Here is a 17,446-nt window from a genome sequence, read left to right as displayed (position 1 = left end):
TACCAAGGTACCTTATCCTCTCTTGAACAAAGTTTCCCGACTGCTGAAGATCTTGCCAAAGGATCAATAGGAGTAACTCCAAGGTTCTTGTATGTAGGGTCTCTACGCGTGGATAAGCTTCTCGCGGTATGATGTGATTTTGCTGGAATCACAAGGGGACTTACACTCGATGACCTGAGCGTTTGATTTGCTTTGGATGTTACTGGAACGTAGAATTTCACTGGCCCTTGATTTTGAAAAAGGAAAAACGGATAAGGGTTGAAACGGGATCTATTTCTAACACTAAGAATGTAAGAGCAATGGATGACCTTTGATGAAACTCTAACTAAGTCTTCCTTTGACATATTAGGATCATCTCCACAAGGTTTGTGCGATCTTCTAAGGATGGCTTTATGATGTTCAAATCACCGCTACAAGCATAGATACCGTCAGGTTGATGCATATCAATGAAGAAGCGATAATTGAAGTTAAGCTTAAGCTGAATGATTCCGGTTGACTACACAAGGCAAGTTTGCAATCAACAAACTGCTAGTAGTATGGATATACAAATTTCACCATCAATCATAGTTTGCAATCAACAAACTGCTAGTAGTATGGATATACAAATTTCACCATCAATCATACACATTTCTTCCACTCATCTAATAACATGAAATCAAATTTGAGAAGTATAGAGACCATGCAAATTGTTGAATGGACACATAGAATTCACCATTTCTTCAATGAAGTTTACAAGTCTTTTGCAACAATGTCTTGGCAACAATCTTTGCCTTCTCTTTCTACTCTACTCTAAAATGCTACGAATTATTGACTATTCTCTCTAACTATTTCCTATTCTCTAACGATTAACTATTAACCTTTACAAATGAGGAGCCAGGGCTTTATATAGAGAGCCCTTTACAGATTGATAGCTCTGATTGACTTAGAATCAATGGCTAGGATTACAAGACAGAAACCCTAATTAGGGTTTGTTATAACAAACTTCCCTAGCCAATGAGAAAATTACATTCAATATTTGAGAACCAATAGGAAACAGGGGTAGGTGCCTCGAAGTTTGTGTTGTCCCCGATGAGTCAGGTACATTGACTCTGGACATGCTGAGGTGGACCAATCCGACTGGAGGAGCAGTGACTGGGATGCCACCTTGTCTAACGTTTGTGCCTTGGTTGATCTTCCTTCGTCCTTGATGTACTTTGATGAAAAGTGTACCCTCTTGATTCCCATATGCTTGATGAGGCCTCCTTACTATCAAGTCTTCTTTCTCCAGTAGCATCCCTTGCCTTGAAGTGTCATTCTTCTTTGTCATCATGTGGTAGAATGAGGTCTTGAGGCTAGCTTGCAACTCCTCGAACACTTGAAGTCTTCCAACGCTTCAAAACACCTTGAGTCCTCCTTTATGCATCTGGGACGTCCTTGATGATGATGGGTTGGAATAGGTCGTCCTTGTCTTGGCCTGGTCTCCTCCCATCTGCAAAACAAACCAAAAGACGATCAAGTACACATGATATGTTTATCCTGTTCATAGCTTTTCTTACCTTAAATTATTAACAGGAAGGCATCGAGATAGAATTTGCCTTAGAATCCTTCCCAGGGACAGGCCCTATAAAAATTTTGCTCAGGACCCTTTGGAAGGGTCAGGAGCGAATTCTGACAAAGTTGCTCAATCAAACCTTATTCTCAACATTACCTCGCCAAGATCAAGTCATTAACCTCCAAAATTGCCAAGGAATAGGTTTCACTCAAGGACCTAGGCAAAACATTAGACTACTTAGGAATTTCGCTCTGGACCCTTTGGAAGGGTCAGGAGCGAAATTCGCATTCTTGGCTCAAATCATATTCCTTTAGCCCTGCACTTCACTTGACCTTTGAACTGCTTTCCCCTGAAGACATCATTGATTTGACCCGCCAAGGACATGACCTATAGAGAATTTCGCTTTGGACCCTTTGGAAGGGTCAGGAGCGAAATTTGCATTGGACAACTTGTTCAAATGCATGTCTAAGGATCCCCTTAATCTCAACCAACACCAAGTTTGATGCAAAATTGGAGCAAAATGGAGTTTTTAAGGAATTCCTGATTAGCCTCAAGTTCTATCATTTCTCCACTCCAAAATGCCTCCCAGGCAAGCATACACTAGTCTTCTTTCTACCTAGGCTTAGGAATCCATACCTTGACCTTCATCATGAGCAAATTAGGTGAAATTGAGAATTTCACTCTGGACCCTTTGGAAGGGTCAAGAGCGAACTTCAAGTTTTAGACTTATTTCTTTACTTCCTTCACTCCAATTCACCTTACAAGGAAAGAATACCTCACTCCACCTTCAACCATGCCATAGGAATCAATGTTTTGGCTTCACACAAGGAGAAAATAGGTGGTTTGAAGAATTTCGCTCTGGACCCTTTGGAAGGGTCAGGAGCGAAATTCTCCTTTTAGGTTGATTTCTCTTACTTAGCTCCATTCTTCTCACTTTGATCTACCTTGACTCTCTATTTGGATCCTTCTCCCATGCATGCAACAATTGCTTGACCCTCAAAATAGCCAAAAAGGAGAATTTCGCTAAAAATCATGGCCAAGGACAGGACCTATTTAGGATTTCGCTCTAGACCCTTTGGAAGGGTCAAGAGAGAAATCTTTGTTCTAGCTCAAAATCTTGATCATTGGTGGCCTCAAGCCATTCAAATGCATGTCTAAGGGTCTCCTCAAGTTCAATCCACCTTGATCCACACTTGGCTTGACACAAAATGGAAGGAAAAGAGAGATTTTGGGAATTTCGCTTTGGACCCTTTGGAAGGGTCAGGAGCGAAATTCTTGTTCTAGGCTTGACTCTTCATTCCTTCAACTCCAAACCACCTCAAAAGGCAAGGACACATCATCTCACTTCCATCCACGCCATAAAACCAAGGATTTGACCTTCTCCAAGGGAAAAATAGGTGTTTGCAAGAATTTCGCTCTAGACCCTTTGGAAGGGTCAAGAGCAAAATTCAAGATTTAGGCTTGATTCTTCATTCCCTTCGCCCTCATTCACTTCCTAAGGCAAAAACATGTTGATTTACTTCCAAATACGCCAAAGGGACTAAGATCTTGGTCCAAACAAAGAAGAAATGGGTGTCTTCTTGGAATTTCGCTCTGGACCCTTTGGGAGGGTCAGGAGCGAACTTCTTGACTAAGGTTGATTTCACACTCCATTGCTTCTCTTTGCCTTCAAGCTTGATCAAACTCACTTCTCCTCACAATAATCAAATCCATCTGCCATCCTTTTAGCTCAAAACAAGGTCGTTTTCATCATTTTAGGCAAGATAGGGGATCAAACTGAGGATTTCGCTTTGGACCTAGGCCAAGGACAGGACCTATAGGGAATTTTGCTCTGGACCCTTTGGAAGGGTCAGGAGCGAAATTCTCCTTTTGGGTTGATTTCTACCACTTCATCGCCTCAAACCTCTTCTCAAAGGCAAATATGCATCAAAGCCTCCTCAACCATGCCTCAAAAATCCAAAACTTGGCCATATCAAAGAGCAAAATAGAGGAAAAGTGAATTTCGCTCTGGACCCTTTGGAAGGGTCAGGAGCGAAATTCTCATTTTAGGCTCATTTTCACCTTTTTCCTCCCTTCTTTGGCTTGGATACAACTTATTAGGCCTCTCCCGATCATCCTCCAATCCAAGTTAGCATTCACTTCAAGGTTTTGTGAAGAAAAAAAGGGTCTCATATGAATTTCGCTCTGGACCCTTTGGAAGGGTCAAGAGCGAAATTCCTCCTTATGCTCAAATCCTGACTTCATTTTCATATTTCTTCACTCCAAATAAGTGTTTTGCCCTCAATAATGCCTGGGAATGAGTTAGTTCTAAGTTTGGATCAAAGTAGAATGTCCTATAGAGGAATTCGCTCTAGACCCTTTGGAAGGGTCAGGAGCAAAATTTGACATTTTGGTCTCTCCGACAGGATTCATATATGGAATATAACATTTAAGTATAAGATTTCTTATACTTTAAGTTACATTCCATATATACTGTCAGGATGTTTGAGAGTGGTTTCGGACGTCCAGGAGTTATAATGCAAAATCTAGTTTTTGGAGGATTCTTCAATTTTCCAAACTTAGTCAAATTTCAGGATCAGGATGACATTCCAGACAGCCAAATTTCAGGACATTTGAAGATCAGGATGACATTCCAAACTTCATCACTCACCAATTTGACTTAACTCAGACCTTCAAAGATGATATTCACTCACCAAGCTTCATTGACCTCCTCAAACTCAAACAAGACACAATTAGCAACAAGAGCAAAACTTTGTCCTACGGAAGACTTTCAAAGATGACCCTAACCCGGAGCATCCACTGCCTCACCTTAAGCTAAAACAAAGCCTGCTCTCTTAGTGATCCCTCTGGCAACACTCAGCATGCAAAGGCTAATAGACAAAACCCTAAAAGACCTAGAAACAAACCCCAGAAAGCAAAAAAGTAGGGGTCCATATTTGCAATGGGGCGATGTGTGAATACGTCACAACACCACCATTATAGCTTATCTCATGATATCCACCATTATGGCATATCCATAGATATTACCTCTCGAGATATCGACCATTATGGCATATCCATAGATATCACATCACATGATATCCACCATAATGGTTTAACCAACCAATATTGTTAGATCGTCACCTTACAATAATGGTGAGATGTACAAGTGTTCATCATTGAGAGATTGTCACCTCACAATAATGTTCACAGGGGCTCATCAAGCACTAAACCAATGTTGTCATGGAGTCACACACGACACCATGAACCATATCAGAGGGTGAGAAAAGGGCTTACACCTCAAGTCTCTCTCAAAGAGAAATGCATTAATCAAGAGTTTACACTTTAAACATCTTTTGAAAAGAAGAATACATTAGTATATATATATATAAACAAATTGATGTTGCTGAGACTCAATCTCAGCCAGGGCTTTATTCTCTTCCATACCAAGCTTACCTCGAAAGTACACAAACTTTATCCTGGAGAGGCTTGGTGAGAATGTCTGCTCCGTTTGCTCATTAGTACTAATGTATCTCAATTGAATATCATACCTTTTCACCAAGTCTATAACTTGATCTACACATGCTTTGACCTTTCATGAAATACAAGGTTGGAGTCTGCATCACTCTTGGTGTATTCTAAGCTCACCAAGTATTTATCTATCCAGGAATATCATGACCTAGGAGTCAGCATAAAGGCCTTCCACCCTACATACATAGGTCTCCATCTCATGAATCATAGTCATTTGACTGATCACTAGAGAAACCATCTTGACATGGTCCACTCCCTCTGAACCAATATAATCAAGATCCTCATATATCAATAGAAGCACATCCTCTTAGCTACTCCCTCTATCACAGAAGCATCCCTTGCTCACATGGTCCCAATCATGGAAGATATCTTGCTTTAGGAGCCTCTCATCATCTGGTATAATCCTCATACGGTTGGAAGTGCTATATCCAAAACCACCATGGATCTACTCTCATAAGATCAAGTCCTAGCCAGGAATATGATCATCCTGAGATTTAGAACAAAATCCCCTTTCAGTATGCTCCCTCTCACTTAGAGAGCCCTCTTGTCTCAATCTTGGCTTTGTAACCCGAGATGCTATCATTACCAGCACAAGTGCCTCTATGGTTTTTCACAAGTGAACTGTTTCACCTCTGCAGGAAAACCTCAAGATCTCCACTGAAGTCCTCTGCTATCCCTCCTGAATTTCAATCTCTTCATCACAAATAGAACTTTAAAACTCTATAGCCTGAAAAGCAACAGACTGTGATTCTAAAGATGTCCTAAATGTAAGGGACAAATTTCTCATAGTAAATTGAAGAAATTTAAAACACAAGATATCCAAATGCAGCTTGTCGTAAGTGAACATCTACTAACAAAGTTATTTCACAAATAACATGCATAATGTAATTGCATGAATTAACAAAAAACTGCATATTAAATTCATGAACATTATTCATTCAAAAGAAAACTTATCTCTTTCAAATCAGAATATGAATCCATCTGAATCCTTTTGTGGAATAGTCTCACCAACATCCGCAATAGAGGCTTGAGGCATAGTCCTGGTTGGACATTCTATTGCGTAGTGACCATATTTGTCACATCTAAAGCATTGGATTTCTAAAATGTCCTTCCTTCTTTTGTGTATAGGAGCACCATTTGATTCCTCATCTTTCTTTCTTTTGGAGTGTCCTTTCTTACCCTTCATCTTTGTGGAGTGGGAGGCAAGAACATGAATGTCTTCATTTATTGAGCTTTGGCCAATGCCTCTTATAGAGGATCTAGACTCTTCTTGAATGCAATCCTGCCTTAATCAATCAAACTTTGCAAGTTTTGATCTTGCACTTGTCCCTTGAATAAATGCCTCCCATGAGGAGGGGAGACCATTTAGTGCCAGCATGGTTAGTTCTTTGCTCTCTATTGTGTGACCTATAGTAGAGAGTTGATCTTTCAATTCAGTAATCCTCATGAAGTATGAGGTGATGAATTCGCCTTTAGTCATTTTGACATGATGGAGTTGTTGCTTTAGAGCAAGAGATCGGCTTGTGTTGTTTATCTCATACATGTTCTCTAATGATTTGAACATGTCGTAGGTAGTCTCCATCTTGGAGATAGTTGGCACAATATGGTCTTTCACTGAGTCAACTAACATCTTCATGGCTTTATTGTTCTTTCTCATCCATTGAAGCTTTTCATCTTCTTCTTCTGGTTCCGGTATAAATTTCTTCACAAATTCATCTAATTCGTTTTCACTCAAGGCAAGCATGATTATGAACTTCCAAAATACGAAGTTAGATGCTCCTTCAAGTCTGTCTTCAACTCTAATCCCATTCACCATCTTGATGTTGATAGGAGACGATAATTTTGAAGACAGTAGTAGAAGGATAATCTCGCTTTTATAAATCTGATCTGATCTTTCCTTAGGCTGGATCTGATTTGAATTAACATGGTATCAGAGCTGTAGTATAAATATTTTCTATCTTATATGTTCTCTTCTATCTCACCCTTCCATATCGATCTAAATGAATGCATACAAATATAAGACCCACGAAGGAGTCACGACTCTTCACCAAGAGTCCGATGCATGTAAACCAAATCGATAACTTAACTAATGATAGTTATCAGGATATTTCACTAACCCGATATACAATGGTAATACATAACTAAACCAATATATTCAATAAACAATAATCAACTTTGTGACACAAATAGATAATCAAACTTATCATAATACTTGTCAAATGAATTGACATGAATGATGAAGTATGGTTATGTAAGGAAGTCTGAATAGTTTTAATAAGGTTAATTGATTGATCAAATGTGTAAGGCAGATAGGCCACTTACACATTTGATCTACAGTGTCGATATTTAGGATTCCGACTGAAGCTACAACTTCAACATCATGGTGGGATCGTGTGAAGTATCTCCTTAGTTTCACCGAACCCATTATGAGCATAATTCCCTACACTGACATGAATAGGCCATGCATTGTAGAGGTTTATGATGGCATCAACTCAATGCTTGAGCAGATGAAGTGCATCATAAGTGCAAAAGAGCAAGAGCAAGACCCTAAAGAGACTTTCTTCAAACAATTGCAAGCGATTGTTGTAGAAAGGTGGAATAAGTTGACCACTCCTTTACATTTTCTTGCCTATGCATTGACACCAAAGTACTATAGCAATTAGTTTCTTGATCAACCAAGAAGGCTTGCACCATGGAGAGATTTAGAAGTGTTTGGGGGGTACAAGGCAACATTCCTTAGACTCTTCCCTATAGATGATGTGTGAGATTTGATTACAAATGAGTTCACTGATTTTGTGAACGCAAATGGCTAAGTGTTGATGCTCTTCATCATAGGTTTAAGAAGGATGCTCATAGTTGGTGGTACTTCCATGGCACATGCTTCCAAAACCTGCAGCCCCTCGCAATCAAAAATTTAATCACAAGTTTAACTAAAGAATATTTATTTTATCACAAGTTTGTTTTATTTATAGTTTAGTTTGTCTTCATAGGTTGCTAGTAATTTTATAACTTTAATTGTTTAATTTTTCTTCATAGGTTGCTAGTTCATCTGTATCAGAAAGAAATTGGCACACATATTCTTTAATCCACTCAGTAAAGCACAATAGATTGCAATTAAAAATATTGGAGAACTTAGTATATGTGCATTCCAACTTGCCTCTCCTTTCACACAAGCAACATGACTACAAGCAAGGGGAGTCGAAGATGTGGGATATAGAGCATACTGACTTGGATGCTTCCACTTCTCAGCGTGTTGCATTTAAGAACTTGGAAAGTGAGAACATTAATAGTACAAGTGCAAGTGGCATTGGCATTGGCATTGGTTCATCTAATGTCAATGTCAATGATGAGGACGATGAGAATGATGATGTTGATGATTTAGAGAATCCATTTGATAATTAAACTTTAAAACTATAGTTCCAATTTTTGAAACAATGATACTTGAACTATATATATATAGATATAATTTTTACATTGTTTTTATACTAATGAACCCAAAACGAACCCAAACCCCTTTTCAAAATTTTGCTGAACCAACAAACCAGGTTCTCAAACCCGAACCAGTGCCCAAACCCAAACTGGCAACTTAGTTGTACGGTAGAGCATTAGAATTAGAGAAAGCCGAAGTTAGGTGAAAAGTATTAAAAAAATTGAAGATCAACAGTCACTTCTTAGAGTTGAAAATCTTGCTTTGTCATGCTTATAGGGTTACCAATACTTATGGTATACCTTGGGATTGATGTCAACACAAAAGTCCCTTGAGTATTTACTCTCCCTGCCCATAATTAAGAATAGGGATATAAATAGATGGCTTTTCCCCACCTATATCTATACAGTGACATCCATTATATCAATTATATATTCTTCATTATTTTCTTGTGTTCTGGGGTTCCATTGAAGAATCCACCCAGGATATTTGATGCTCTATATATGACCTACTATACGTATGTGCATATTTATTTTCTGTCAATTGTGGGATGTTATGCTCAATTCTTACATTTATTCTGAATTCAGCTGCTGTTAAGCTCCTGGAAATTGATGTGTACTTTTTCATTTTATTTGTGTTAAGCTTTGTCTCTTATATACTTACACACAGCCTCTCTAATAGCTTACATTTGGTATCAGAGCATGGAACTAGAAGATTGCACCTGGACAAAATAAGATGCAGTTAGTGAGGACATCAAATAATGTCTAAATCTTGGTTAGAAAAGATTTATAGTGGGACATAACGTGTACAAGAACAATGAGAATGACCAGGTCGTTGAAAGACAGTGGCTGGAAGATTGCTACTGAGAAATTTTTTTAATAATGGAGCAGAGGAAGAAATTGTAACAAAAGGAGTACAGGGATCAAGCAATGGTTGATATTGATTGTATGTGACATAAATTTATGAAGCTTTTGGTTTCTAAATAAGCAGGTCAAAACCTGGACCTGCAGAAGTCAAATCCAGAAAGACTGGACAGAAGACAACTAATTGATTGACTGTGACTTAGAAAGTCCAGTAAACTGTGGCAGAGCACAGACTATACAGGACAAGCGACTCAGATTGATGAAGGAATAATGGAGGCATATTATATACCTCTAGTTTAAGTACAGTAGAATGGATGAAGAGAACAACAGAAATGATAGCAGAGCAAATTAGTGTGAAGGACTGTGATAGAAACTCATGAAGCCTAATGTCAAAAAACAATTTGCAGATAGAAAAAAAACATGTATTTGTAATCAGAGTACTTTTGGACAGTAATGAAATTTTTAGACGTGACATTAGAAGGGCATAGACAGAGCCTGATGTGGAATGTATTAAAATGTAAATGTTTCATGAACAATGCACCAACTGTCCAGAAAACCAGGAACTGTAGCAACATGGGCAACATGCAAACGTATTTGTAGTTGCTGAACAGTTGAAGCTGAATGACCATATTAAAATAAGTCCAATATTTGAATGACTTAAACCTAAAGTTATCATTATGATTCCTCTCAATTGAAGCATGTTTCAAGTCCACAACTAAAAGTTATATTGGTTTATTCACTCGGCATATATAAGGTCAATGTTGTCAATATCGATCATATCATGCTGTTAGTTGGAACTTGGTGATAAAGGCTTGATTGAAATTTGTAAACATAGAATTGTACGGGTTAGTCCCACAGTAGTCATATACCTATTGGATAATGAAGTAGCACGTTTGTTATTAAGGAATTCAGACTTGTTTCTATCAAAAAGGTGCAAGGTCTTATGCCAAGGACATGTAGTGATAATTTTATGTTATCATACATATGATGCCTGCATTGGGCAAAGGCATACATTATTTGATCATGTTATTTGTCATCAAGCCTGAGAAGCTTATTGAGCAATGTCATAAAGCATCAAGTTTGTGTTGCATCAGAAGGTAACAAGTTTTGAGATTGTTTCATTCTTAATATCAAGTTATCAAGGAGAGCATCAAGTCTGATATGATAAGATTGTGAGAGAGTGTATGGCCATATGCTAGAAGAAGCTTATCAAATAAAAATATAAATCTGTTCAGATTAATCAGTGATTGACAGAGTTATTGTTCTACTGGAGTTGGGAAGAAATAAGTAAGAACTGGCTGAAAAACTTGACAGCCTTTTGGCAGTAAAGCAACAGGTAACAGCAAAGGGACTACTGTTAGTTTTTAACACTTTCAGATTAATATAACTTAGAAAACCAGAATTTAGTTTCTAACTAAGTTGATTAGTGAAAGATTTATAGTTTTCCAGATTTAGGCATAACAAAGAAATGAACAAAATAAGAACAAGACATGGTTACCCTGGGAAAACCTCCTAGGAGGAAAAACCCAGCCAGAAAAGATCCTTAGATCTGATTATGAATTATGTTCATATGAGGGTTACAACACTTATCTCAAGTACTTGAAGGTGTTTGTACTTAGGACTGATAATGTCTCCACAAAACTGCACTTTCGCAAGCATCAAGTGGTCACATCTGCACCTTTAACCCTTCCAACAGCAATCAGGTCCAAACCCTAGGTTGGTAATGTATGAAGTCTGCTCTTTGATGGACAGCAACCTTATCCCTTAGTTCACTCTCTTCATTAATGAATTTCGCACCATAACTGCCATGTGTAGTTCGCTGATATGACAGGGATAAATCCCTTTAATTTCAGATGTAGTCTTCCTCTTGAATTCGCATTGGTAGGCACATATATTTCACATGGATGAAAACTGAATGAGTGAATGATAGAGTGAAGTTGGAGTTTATTTATATGGGGAATAATAATCTTAATCATGTCGGCTTGCATTATGATTTAATGAATTCAATTTATTTATTTAACCGAAAGCATTAGGATAGGGTTGGCCCAATACATGGTGGCGTGTTGGCTTGAGTGTAGCGTGGGATCTTCATTTGATGTCGTGAGGTATAGGGCCCAGCTCTACACGTTGGGGAAGGGGCTGGCCCCCTTGGGCGGATTTAACCGAAAGCATTAGGATAGGGTTGGCCCAATACATGGTGGCATGTTGGCTTGAGTGTAGCGTGGGATCTTCATTTGATGTCGTGAGGTATAGGGCCCAGCTCTACAGGTTGGGGAAGGGGCTGGCCCCCTTGGGCGGATTCCAATGTTGCCCATGGCAATTGGAATCCGCCATCCCTAATTATAATCAACAACTGCAACTCAGGTATGCAATGTCAGGGAGGGAGTATGATAAGGTCTTCTGATACCAAGTGTAGAAATGGGTTATGGAGGAACATATGACTTCCGCAGTGGTGATATCATGAAGATCAGTATCTTTGTAACGAGTTATTAGAAAGAAAGAAGGAAAGAAATTTTATTGATGTCCACAGATGACCAAAAGTAGGTCAATGGGAAAAAAGAAAGAAGAGTGTTGAAAATAACAAGCACCAGATAGTAAAGCATTCGTAAATAAATAAGTTGTAAGTTGGGTATAAGAATTTGAAAGGATAGAAGCTAGATGGGAAGTTGTAAGAAAATCTGAAGAACAACAGTAAATTTTTGTTATGATTTATTTCTAGTAATTGTAAAGTTCTTAGACTTTGATGGGTATCTTTTACTGTGCATATGCTTTCTCAAAGACAATAAAAGTCGAGAAAACTCTGGAATTGCTAATTCAGTGGGCATAAAATATAAGAAACCTCTTAAGAAGTCCTGGGAAGAGTTAAATTGCAGTGCACAAATTTACAGAAAAAAGATTCAAGAACATTGGCATCTGCCAACCCCTCTTGTAACCCTAAACTGGGCAAATTTTGTACAATTTGAAATATCTTGCAACTTCAATTTCTTTAGCCATAGTAACAATGCTCTTTAAGGTGAAAAAGGTTTCCTATAAATTTAGCCCCAGAAAGTGATGACTGATTCAGATTGAATTTGTATTCAGTCTTGGCATTCTAAGCAACCAAAATGTCTAGGTATTTCATGAGTTAATTAAAAGTCCTACATCGTAAGGTTATATAACTAAAAAACATTAAAAGAATTTGATTTACTAGAAGATTATACTTAATTAATACTTCCAAACAAATGATCTTTACTGTTTTGAAGAAAGTAAGCACAGAGGATAGCCATGAGAATGGAGTTGATGCTAGTAAACCAGTAAAAAGGACTTTGCCTGCAAATTAGTCACATTGAGCTTTCATTCATCTTGAGGACAGCTATACCAAAAATGCCAATACAACAAATTGTTTGCATATGGATCAAGCAAGCCTTGCCATTTATATGCAATTGTCTCCAAACCATAGGTAGTACAAACTTCAAAATTAAAAATACATCACAAAATGCTGAAAGCATCCCTGGTCTGGTTCGCATAAAAGCATTCACAGAACCATTTCCTAGAGCACACAAAGTTTTACGATTTCCAACAGGGAAAACCATGTAAAATATTTTCCACACCCTTCAGCAAATAAATCAGTAAATGATATAGAAAATCCAAACAAGGATATTTTTGGTAGATATTGGTATATACCTTAATTATGAGCTTTTGTAAAATATCATTCTGAGCATTTTCATCTAGGGCAAGCAAATGATATTCTCCAGCCAGAACATTCAGCAATCTAAGGGCAACTTCAGATGTAATCATTTCCCTACCATGCTGTCCAAAATTCTGAAGCAAGAGAAAATTTGTTTTCAGTAAACTTACATAATTTGCATCTTGTGACGTCAACAATAGATCAAAATTTAAAATTACAAATTTACTCTCTTATACTTTTTTACAAATAAGATGTTCTAAAGGTGGACCATACAAGAAGGATGCGGATCTTTTGATCATCTTCAGCCTTTTCCTGTCCATGTGCAAAAGTGATAACCGAAATCTCTGCTGAATATCCAGCTGATATTGACCTCAAAATCTTCATCTGCCTAGCCAGATATTAAAATCTACCAGTCAAAAGTATGTGAAATGAGCTCAAACAAAAATGCTCAAAATCAAATGAAGTTGATGTGAATTGCTATATAAGGCATGAAAATGGTAACCTACAGACATTTTATCTCGATGGCGGGCAACCAATGCTTCTACTTCTTGTAGTAAAATATCACTGCAGAAAATTTTAAAGATACAGTCCGGTGAAAAGTGTCAGATACTTCAAACATGCACTGCAAATAGAAAAGTGTTGCACAAACAACATATATAATTTCACAAAATTTAATTTCTTAAGTACTAACTAAAGCTAACCTTTGGTGATACAAACTGTAGTTAATATAAGATAGTTGCTGCTTTACTGGCACAACCAACCCATTTCCCTGCAATAACAACCTAAATAATGAATGTGAACTCTTGAAAAAATAAACACAATACATGTCAGAATCCCATAGGTATCACATGGCTGTAGTAAAACCTTCCCATGGACAGCTGTAAAACTAAGGGTGCTCTGATAATATTGGTCATTAATCATATTTCTTCAACCTTCTATAATGCAGAAATAGTGATAATGAGAGTGATGCAGGAACATCCAGGGGTGTATGGCAATACTGTATCTTCCAAAAAATATTATTATTTTATTTTCTATTATGGTTAGCCGGTTAAAAATAAATGCAAGTATATATAGGTCTCCATGTACCTAGGAAAGTGCCCAAGGGGACATAGGGGGTGAAAATTATTTAATATGTGTGACCTATGTTCAATGGCAATTATAATTTTCAAGAAAAGACACTTTTTTCTATCGTCTATAATCCTAAAATCATGAAAATACTCTTTTGGATGTGGGAACAAGGGGAAAATTCATGCACTCATATTTATCGAATGGTTACATAAAAATAGGAAAAGAAACCTTTTTCGGCAACCACTTGGGAAAATTGAAAAGACATCTCTTTAGGTGGTCTCCTAGGGAAGTTGAAAGGTCGTCTATTGGCTATGTGGTGCATTTCTTGATTGCTATGTATTGCTTTCTTAGATGGGTAGTGAGAATTGTAAGAGGCATTAGAGAACTATAAATAGAGGCTTGGAATAGAGTTTTAAGCATTCCAAGTTGAGTTCTTCTCTTCAAAGATAAAGAGTAGTAGCTAGGGGTGTAGAAGGGTATCTTGTAGCTCCAGCTTGCATAGTTGTAATGCCTAAATGGCTAATCTTTTGTATTGAAAAATTTGTATTTCATTTTATTGAAATAGAAGAGGCAAGTTATTTCTTCAATTTTTTTAGTTATTCTATTTGTTATGCTATCAATGAATATTGGGTGGACTAATCTTGGGTAGAGTAACCCTTCATCTAGTGTAACAGAGCATGCATTTGGGTGTGTATGGGAGTCCCCTACATCAATGGTATCCAAGCGGGAGTTCCTGAGCGTGCAAATAGAGCTTCGAACGTGAAGCAATCTCGCGCCAGGACCTAAGAGTGGAGTGTGTGAGTTTGTTACTATCCTCCAACAAAGGTTGAGGCTGGGTAGAAGGTGCACATAGTTCCTCCACTAAGAGAGAGTGGGTAGAGGAAGTGAGAGGCGTGTCTTCCAAAAATCTTTGTTGGGTAGAGGATAGACGTATGCGAGTTTGTTGCGAATGTATGAGCAAGTTGCAAGAGGAGCTACATAGAGAAGTTGTGGAGCAATTTTTCTTGAGTGTGTAAATAGATCGCCAAACATGAGGCAGTTTGCATTAAGATCAGATTGTGTTGAGGATTTTAAAAGTTGAAGATGGAAAAGAGGAGGAAGAAAATGGAATTTGTCATTGGATGGATTCTGAGGATTCTTGTGCTTGAGAGAAGAGAGAGGAAATTAAGAGATAGAATGAGAGATGAATTTATTAAGTTACAGCAGCAGGTGAATGAAATAAGAGAAGAGATTGAAAAGATACCAAAAAAGAGAAAAGCAAAAAAGAATAGAGGTGTGGATAATTTTCTTTCTAGTGATGTTTGATTGCAAGAAAGGAAGATGCAGTATAGTGCCTTGCATGTGACACAAACGGAGAGGTTGCAGTAGAGGATTTGAAGGGTACAATATTCGATGGAGATGAAGAGTTTGTGGCGAGAAGACATGTCTATTGGAAGGCTCTACTAGCTTGCAGACTTCTTTGTTTAAAACATATGGAAACTAAATGCAGCGCCATCAAAAAATTTCATGTTAGTAAAATGGTTATGCAACTGTCAGCATATTTAAGTATATTTTATGGGCTACCTTTTTGCCATCTGGTTCATTTTGTAGAAAATTTTCAACAATAAGATTTGCCAATTTGCAAGAAGTCATATTAAACAAGCGACTCAAGTTCAAATTCCCACATCACAATAGAATGGAACACGTCAGGGTATAGGCCTACAGACAAGTGCGTATAATAACACGTCCAGGAATAGGCCTAGAGGACAAGTGAGTGTATATAAGATCTATTCATCCCTAGAAGCTGTTTGGGCACGTTCTCGGTTGCTCGTAACCAAATTGATAAAAGAAAAAGAAAGGGAAAAAATAAGTCTCCATGTCACAGCTTTACGAGGTTGTCAAATAAGTACTGTGAAATAAAAACAACGAAAATTCTCAAAATTACAGAAACTCGGCATACTTCAGATCGAAGGCAATGAAAGCAACGGCAACGACTAAATTACAAACGGTTTAATTGTTCTTCGAACAGAAAATGCCCACAAGTGATTCCATGTCTTCTAATGTTACAAAAAAACTGAGCGTGTGAATAAGAATGATTTTAGTTAGCTTTTGCCGTAAAAGGAAAGAAAACTAACCCGGGCAGGAAGAGCGTTCAGAAACCCTAAGCTTAAGAACACTGCCAAGAAAATAAACGCGGATTTGCGAACCTGCGACCCAGGGTTCAAATCTCCGTGAGGCCGCATCATGCTGCAAAAACTGATATTTTTTTTTTTTTTTACTGTAGAAGAAAAATAAAACCTTAATTTTTTGGGCATCAAAAACGGAAAGCATCTGTATTTAGATTGTTGGTGGGCATCCATGGAAAAATGAATGTGAAAGATTCCTTATGAAAGTTCTTCCACTTGATGTTTTGTACTAGTTTGAATTATATCCCTTTGTATTTTTGTCCATCCCGAGATTCGGAATTTCGTTTGATTGACGATTAACAATTTTTGCTGGGGGTTAAAATTTGTCAGCAGCTATTCACTTGATTGAAAAAAGCTGTCTTTCAGGTTGGCTACAGAATTCATGTTGTCTTATGACAATTTTGATAACAGATCTTTTTATCTTCCGACATGAATATTATGCTATAATTAAGAGTTAAGTAATGGAATAATTTATTTTTTTATATACAAAGATAAATATAGTATCTACATTAGCATATCTATATTTTAAGAAATCTAAGTAATATATTTTAGTGAATATTTGATATTTATAAATAATGATAAAGAGTTTGTTACTATGCAATGATAATATTTTTACATAGATGTTTGTTTGTTTTTTTGGTGTGGTGATTGTAAATCTAACAATATAGATATTTCATTTCTTATTAAATAACTGAGAACAAGCATTTTTTTTTGGCTTTGTGGGATAACTAATTTGTGATTGTCCCTTAAGGAATTTCATGAACTTTATATTGAGTTGATTAGATAAATTTATAAAAAAATTGCTTGATATAAGTGACACGGTTTATTAATGGTAATTTATGTCATATTATTTATAATTAATTTATTATTTATTTATGTACAATATCAGTATTTCATGTGTTTGATGGAGTTGGCTTTGAAGGAAAGAAAACATTTGCTATGTAATGCTTAACATTTATGTTTAATTTTCTTATTATTTTTTTCTATTTTTTTCTTTTATAATGTTAGGATGCTACCGTTGTTTGTATTTTATCTAAGTTTATTTATATACAATGCAATAGATGTATTTTTATGTAAGATATTATGAGAAGAAGCTATGAGGTATAATATGTTATATTGAAGCCCTTAAAAGCCATGGAAGTGAATTTCAACAAAGATATATTACATCAATTATCTTCTAAAAAATTTAATCTATTTTCTTCAGTCTTTCACTTT

The 17,446-nt window shown here is 37.0% G+C and overlaps 1 protein-coding gene across 3 annotated transcripts in view; it reads right to left on the bottom strand.

The window, feature by feature from the left end:
- Nucleotides 1-16,628, bottom strand: part of LOC131069791 (metallocarboxypeptidase A-like protein ARB_03789) — a 30,458-nt gene extending 13,830 nt beyond the window's left edge. The window contains exons 1-5 of one of the 3 annotated variants that reach the window (XM_058005370.2): nucleotides 16,181-16,628; nucleotides 13,700-13,767; nucleotides 13,509-13,562; nucleotides 13,272-13,386; nucleotides 12,995-13,132 (exon numbers count right to left, since the gene is read on the bottom strand). In XM_058005370.2, coding sequence (XP_057861353.2) covers nucleotides 12,995-13,132; nucleotides 13,272-13,386; nucleotides 13,509-13,562; nucleotides 13,700-13,767; nucleotides 16,181-16,405 — 600 coding nt within the window. In that variant the 5' untranslated portion in view covers nucleotides 16,406-16,628. Of the gene's footprint in view, nucleotides 1-12,994; nucleotides 13,133-13,271; nucleotides 13,387-13,504; nucleotides 13,563-13,699; nucleotides 13,768-16,180 lie in introns of all 3 variants that reach the window. The other 2 variants (XM_058005366.2, XM_058005360.2) reach the window with 2 other exon arrangements.
- Between the last annotated feature and the right edge of the window lie 818 nt (nucleotides 16,629-17,446).

This window comes from Cryptomeria japonica, chromosome 6 (assembly GCF_030272615.1).
Source record: "Cryptomeria japonica chromosome 6, Sugi_1.0, whole genome shotgun sequence".
NCBI classification, from domain to species: domain Eukaryota; kingdom Viridiplantae; phylum Streptophyta; class Pinopsida; order Cupressales; family Cupressaceae; genus Cryptomeria; species Cryptomeria japonica.
This window is presented reverse-complemented; position numbering and strand designations above follow the sequence as displayed.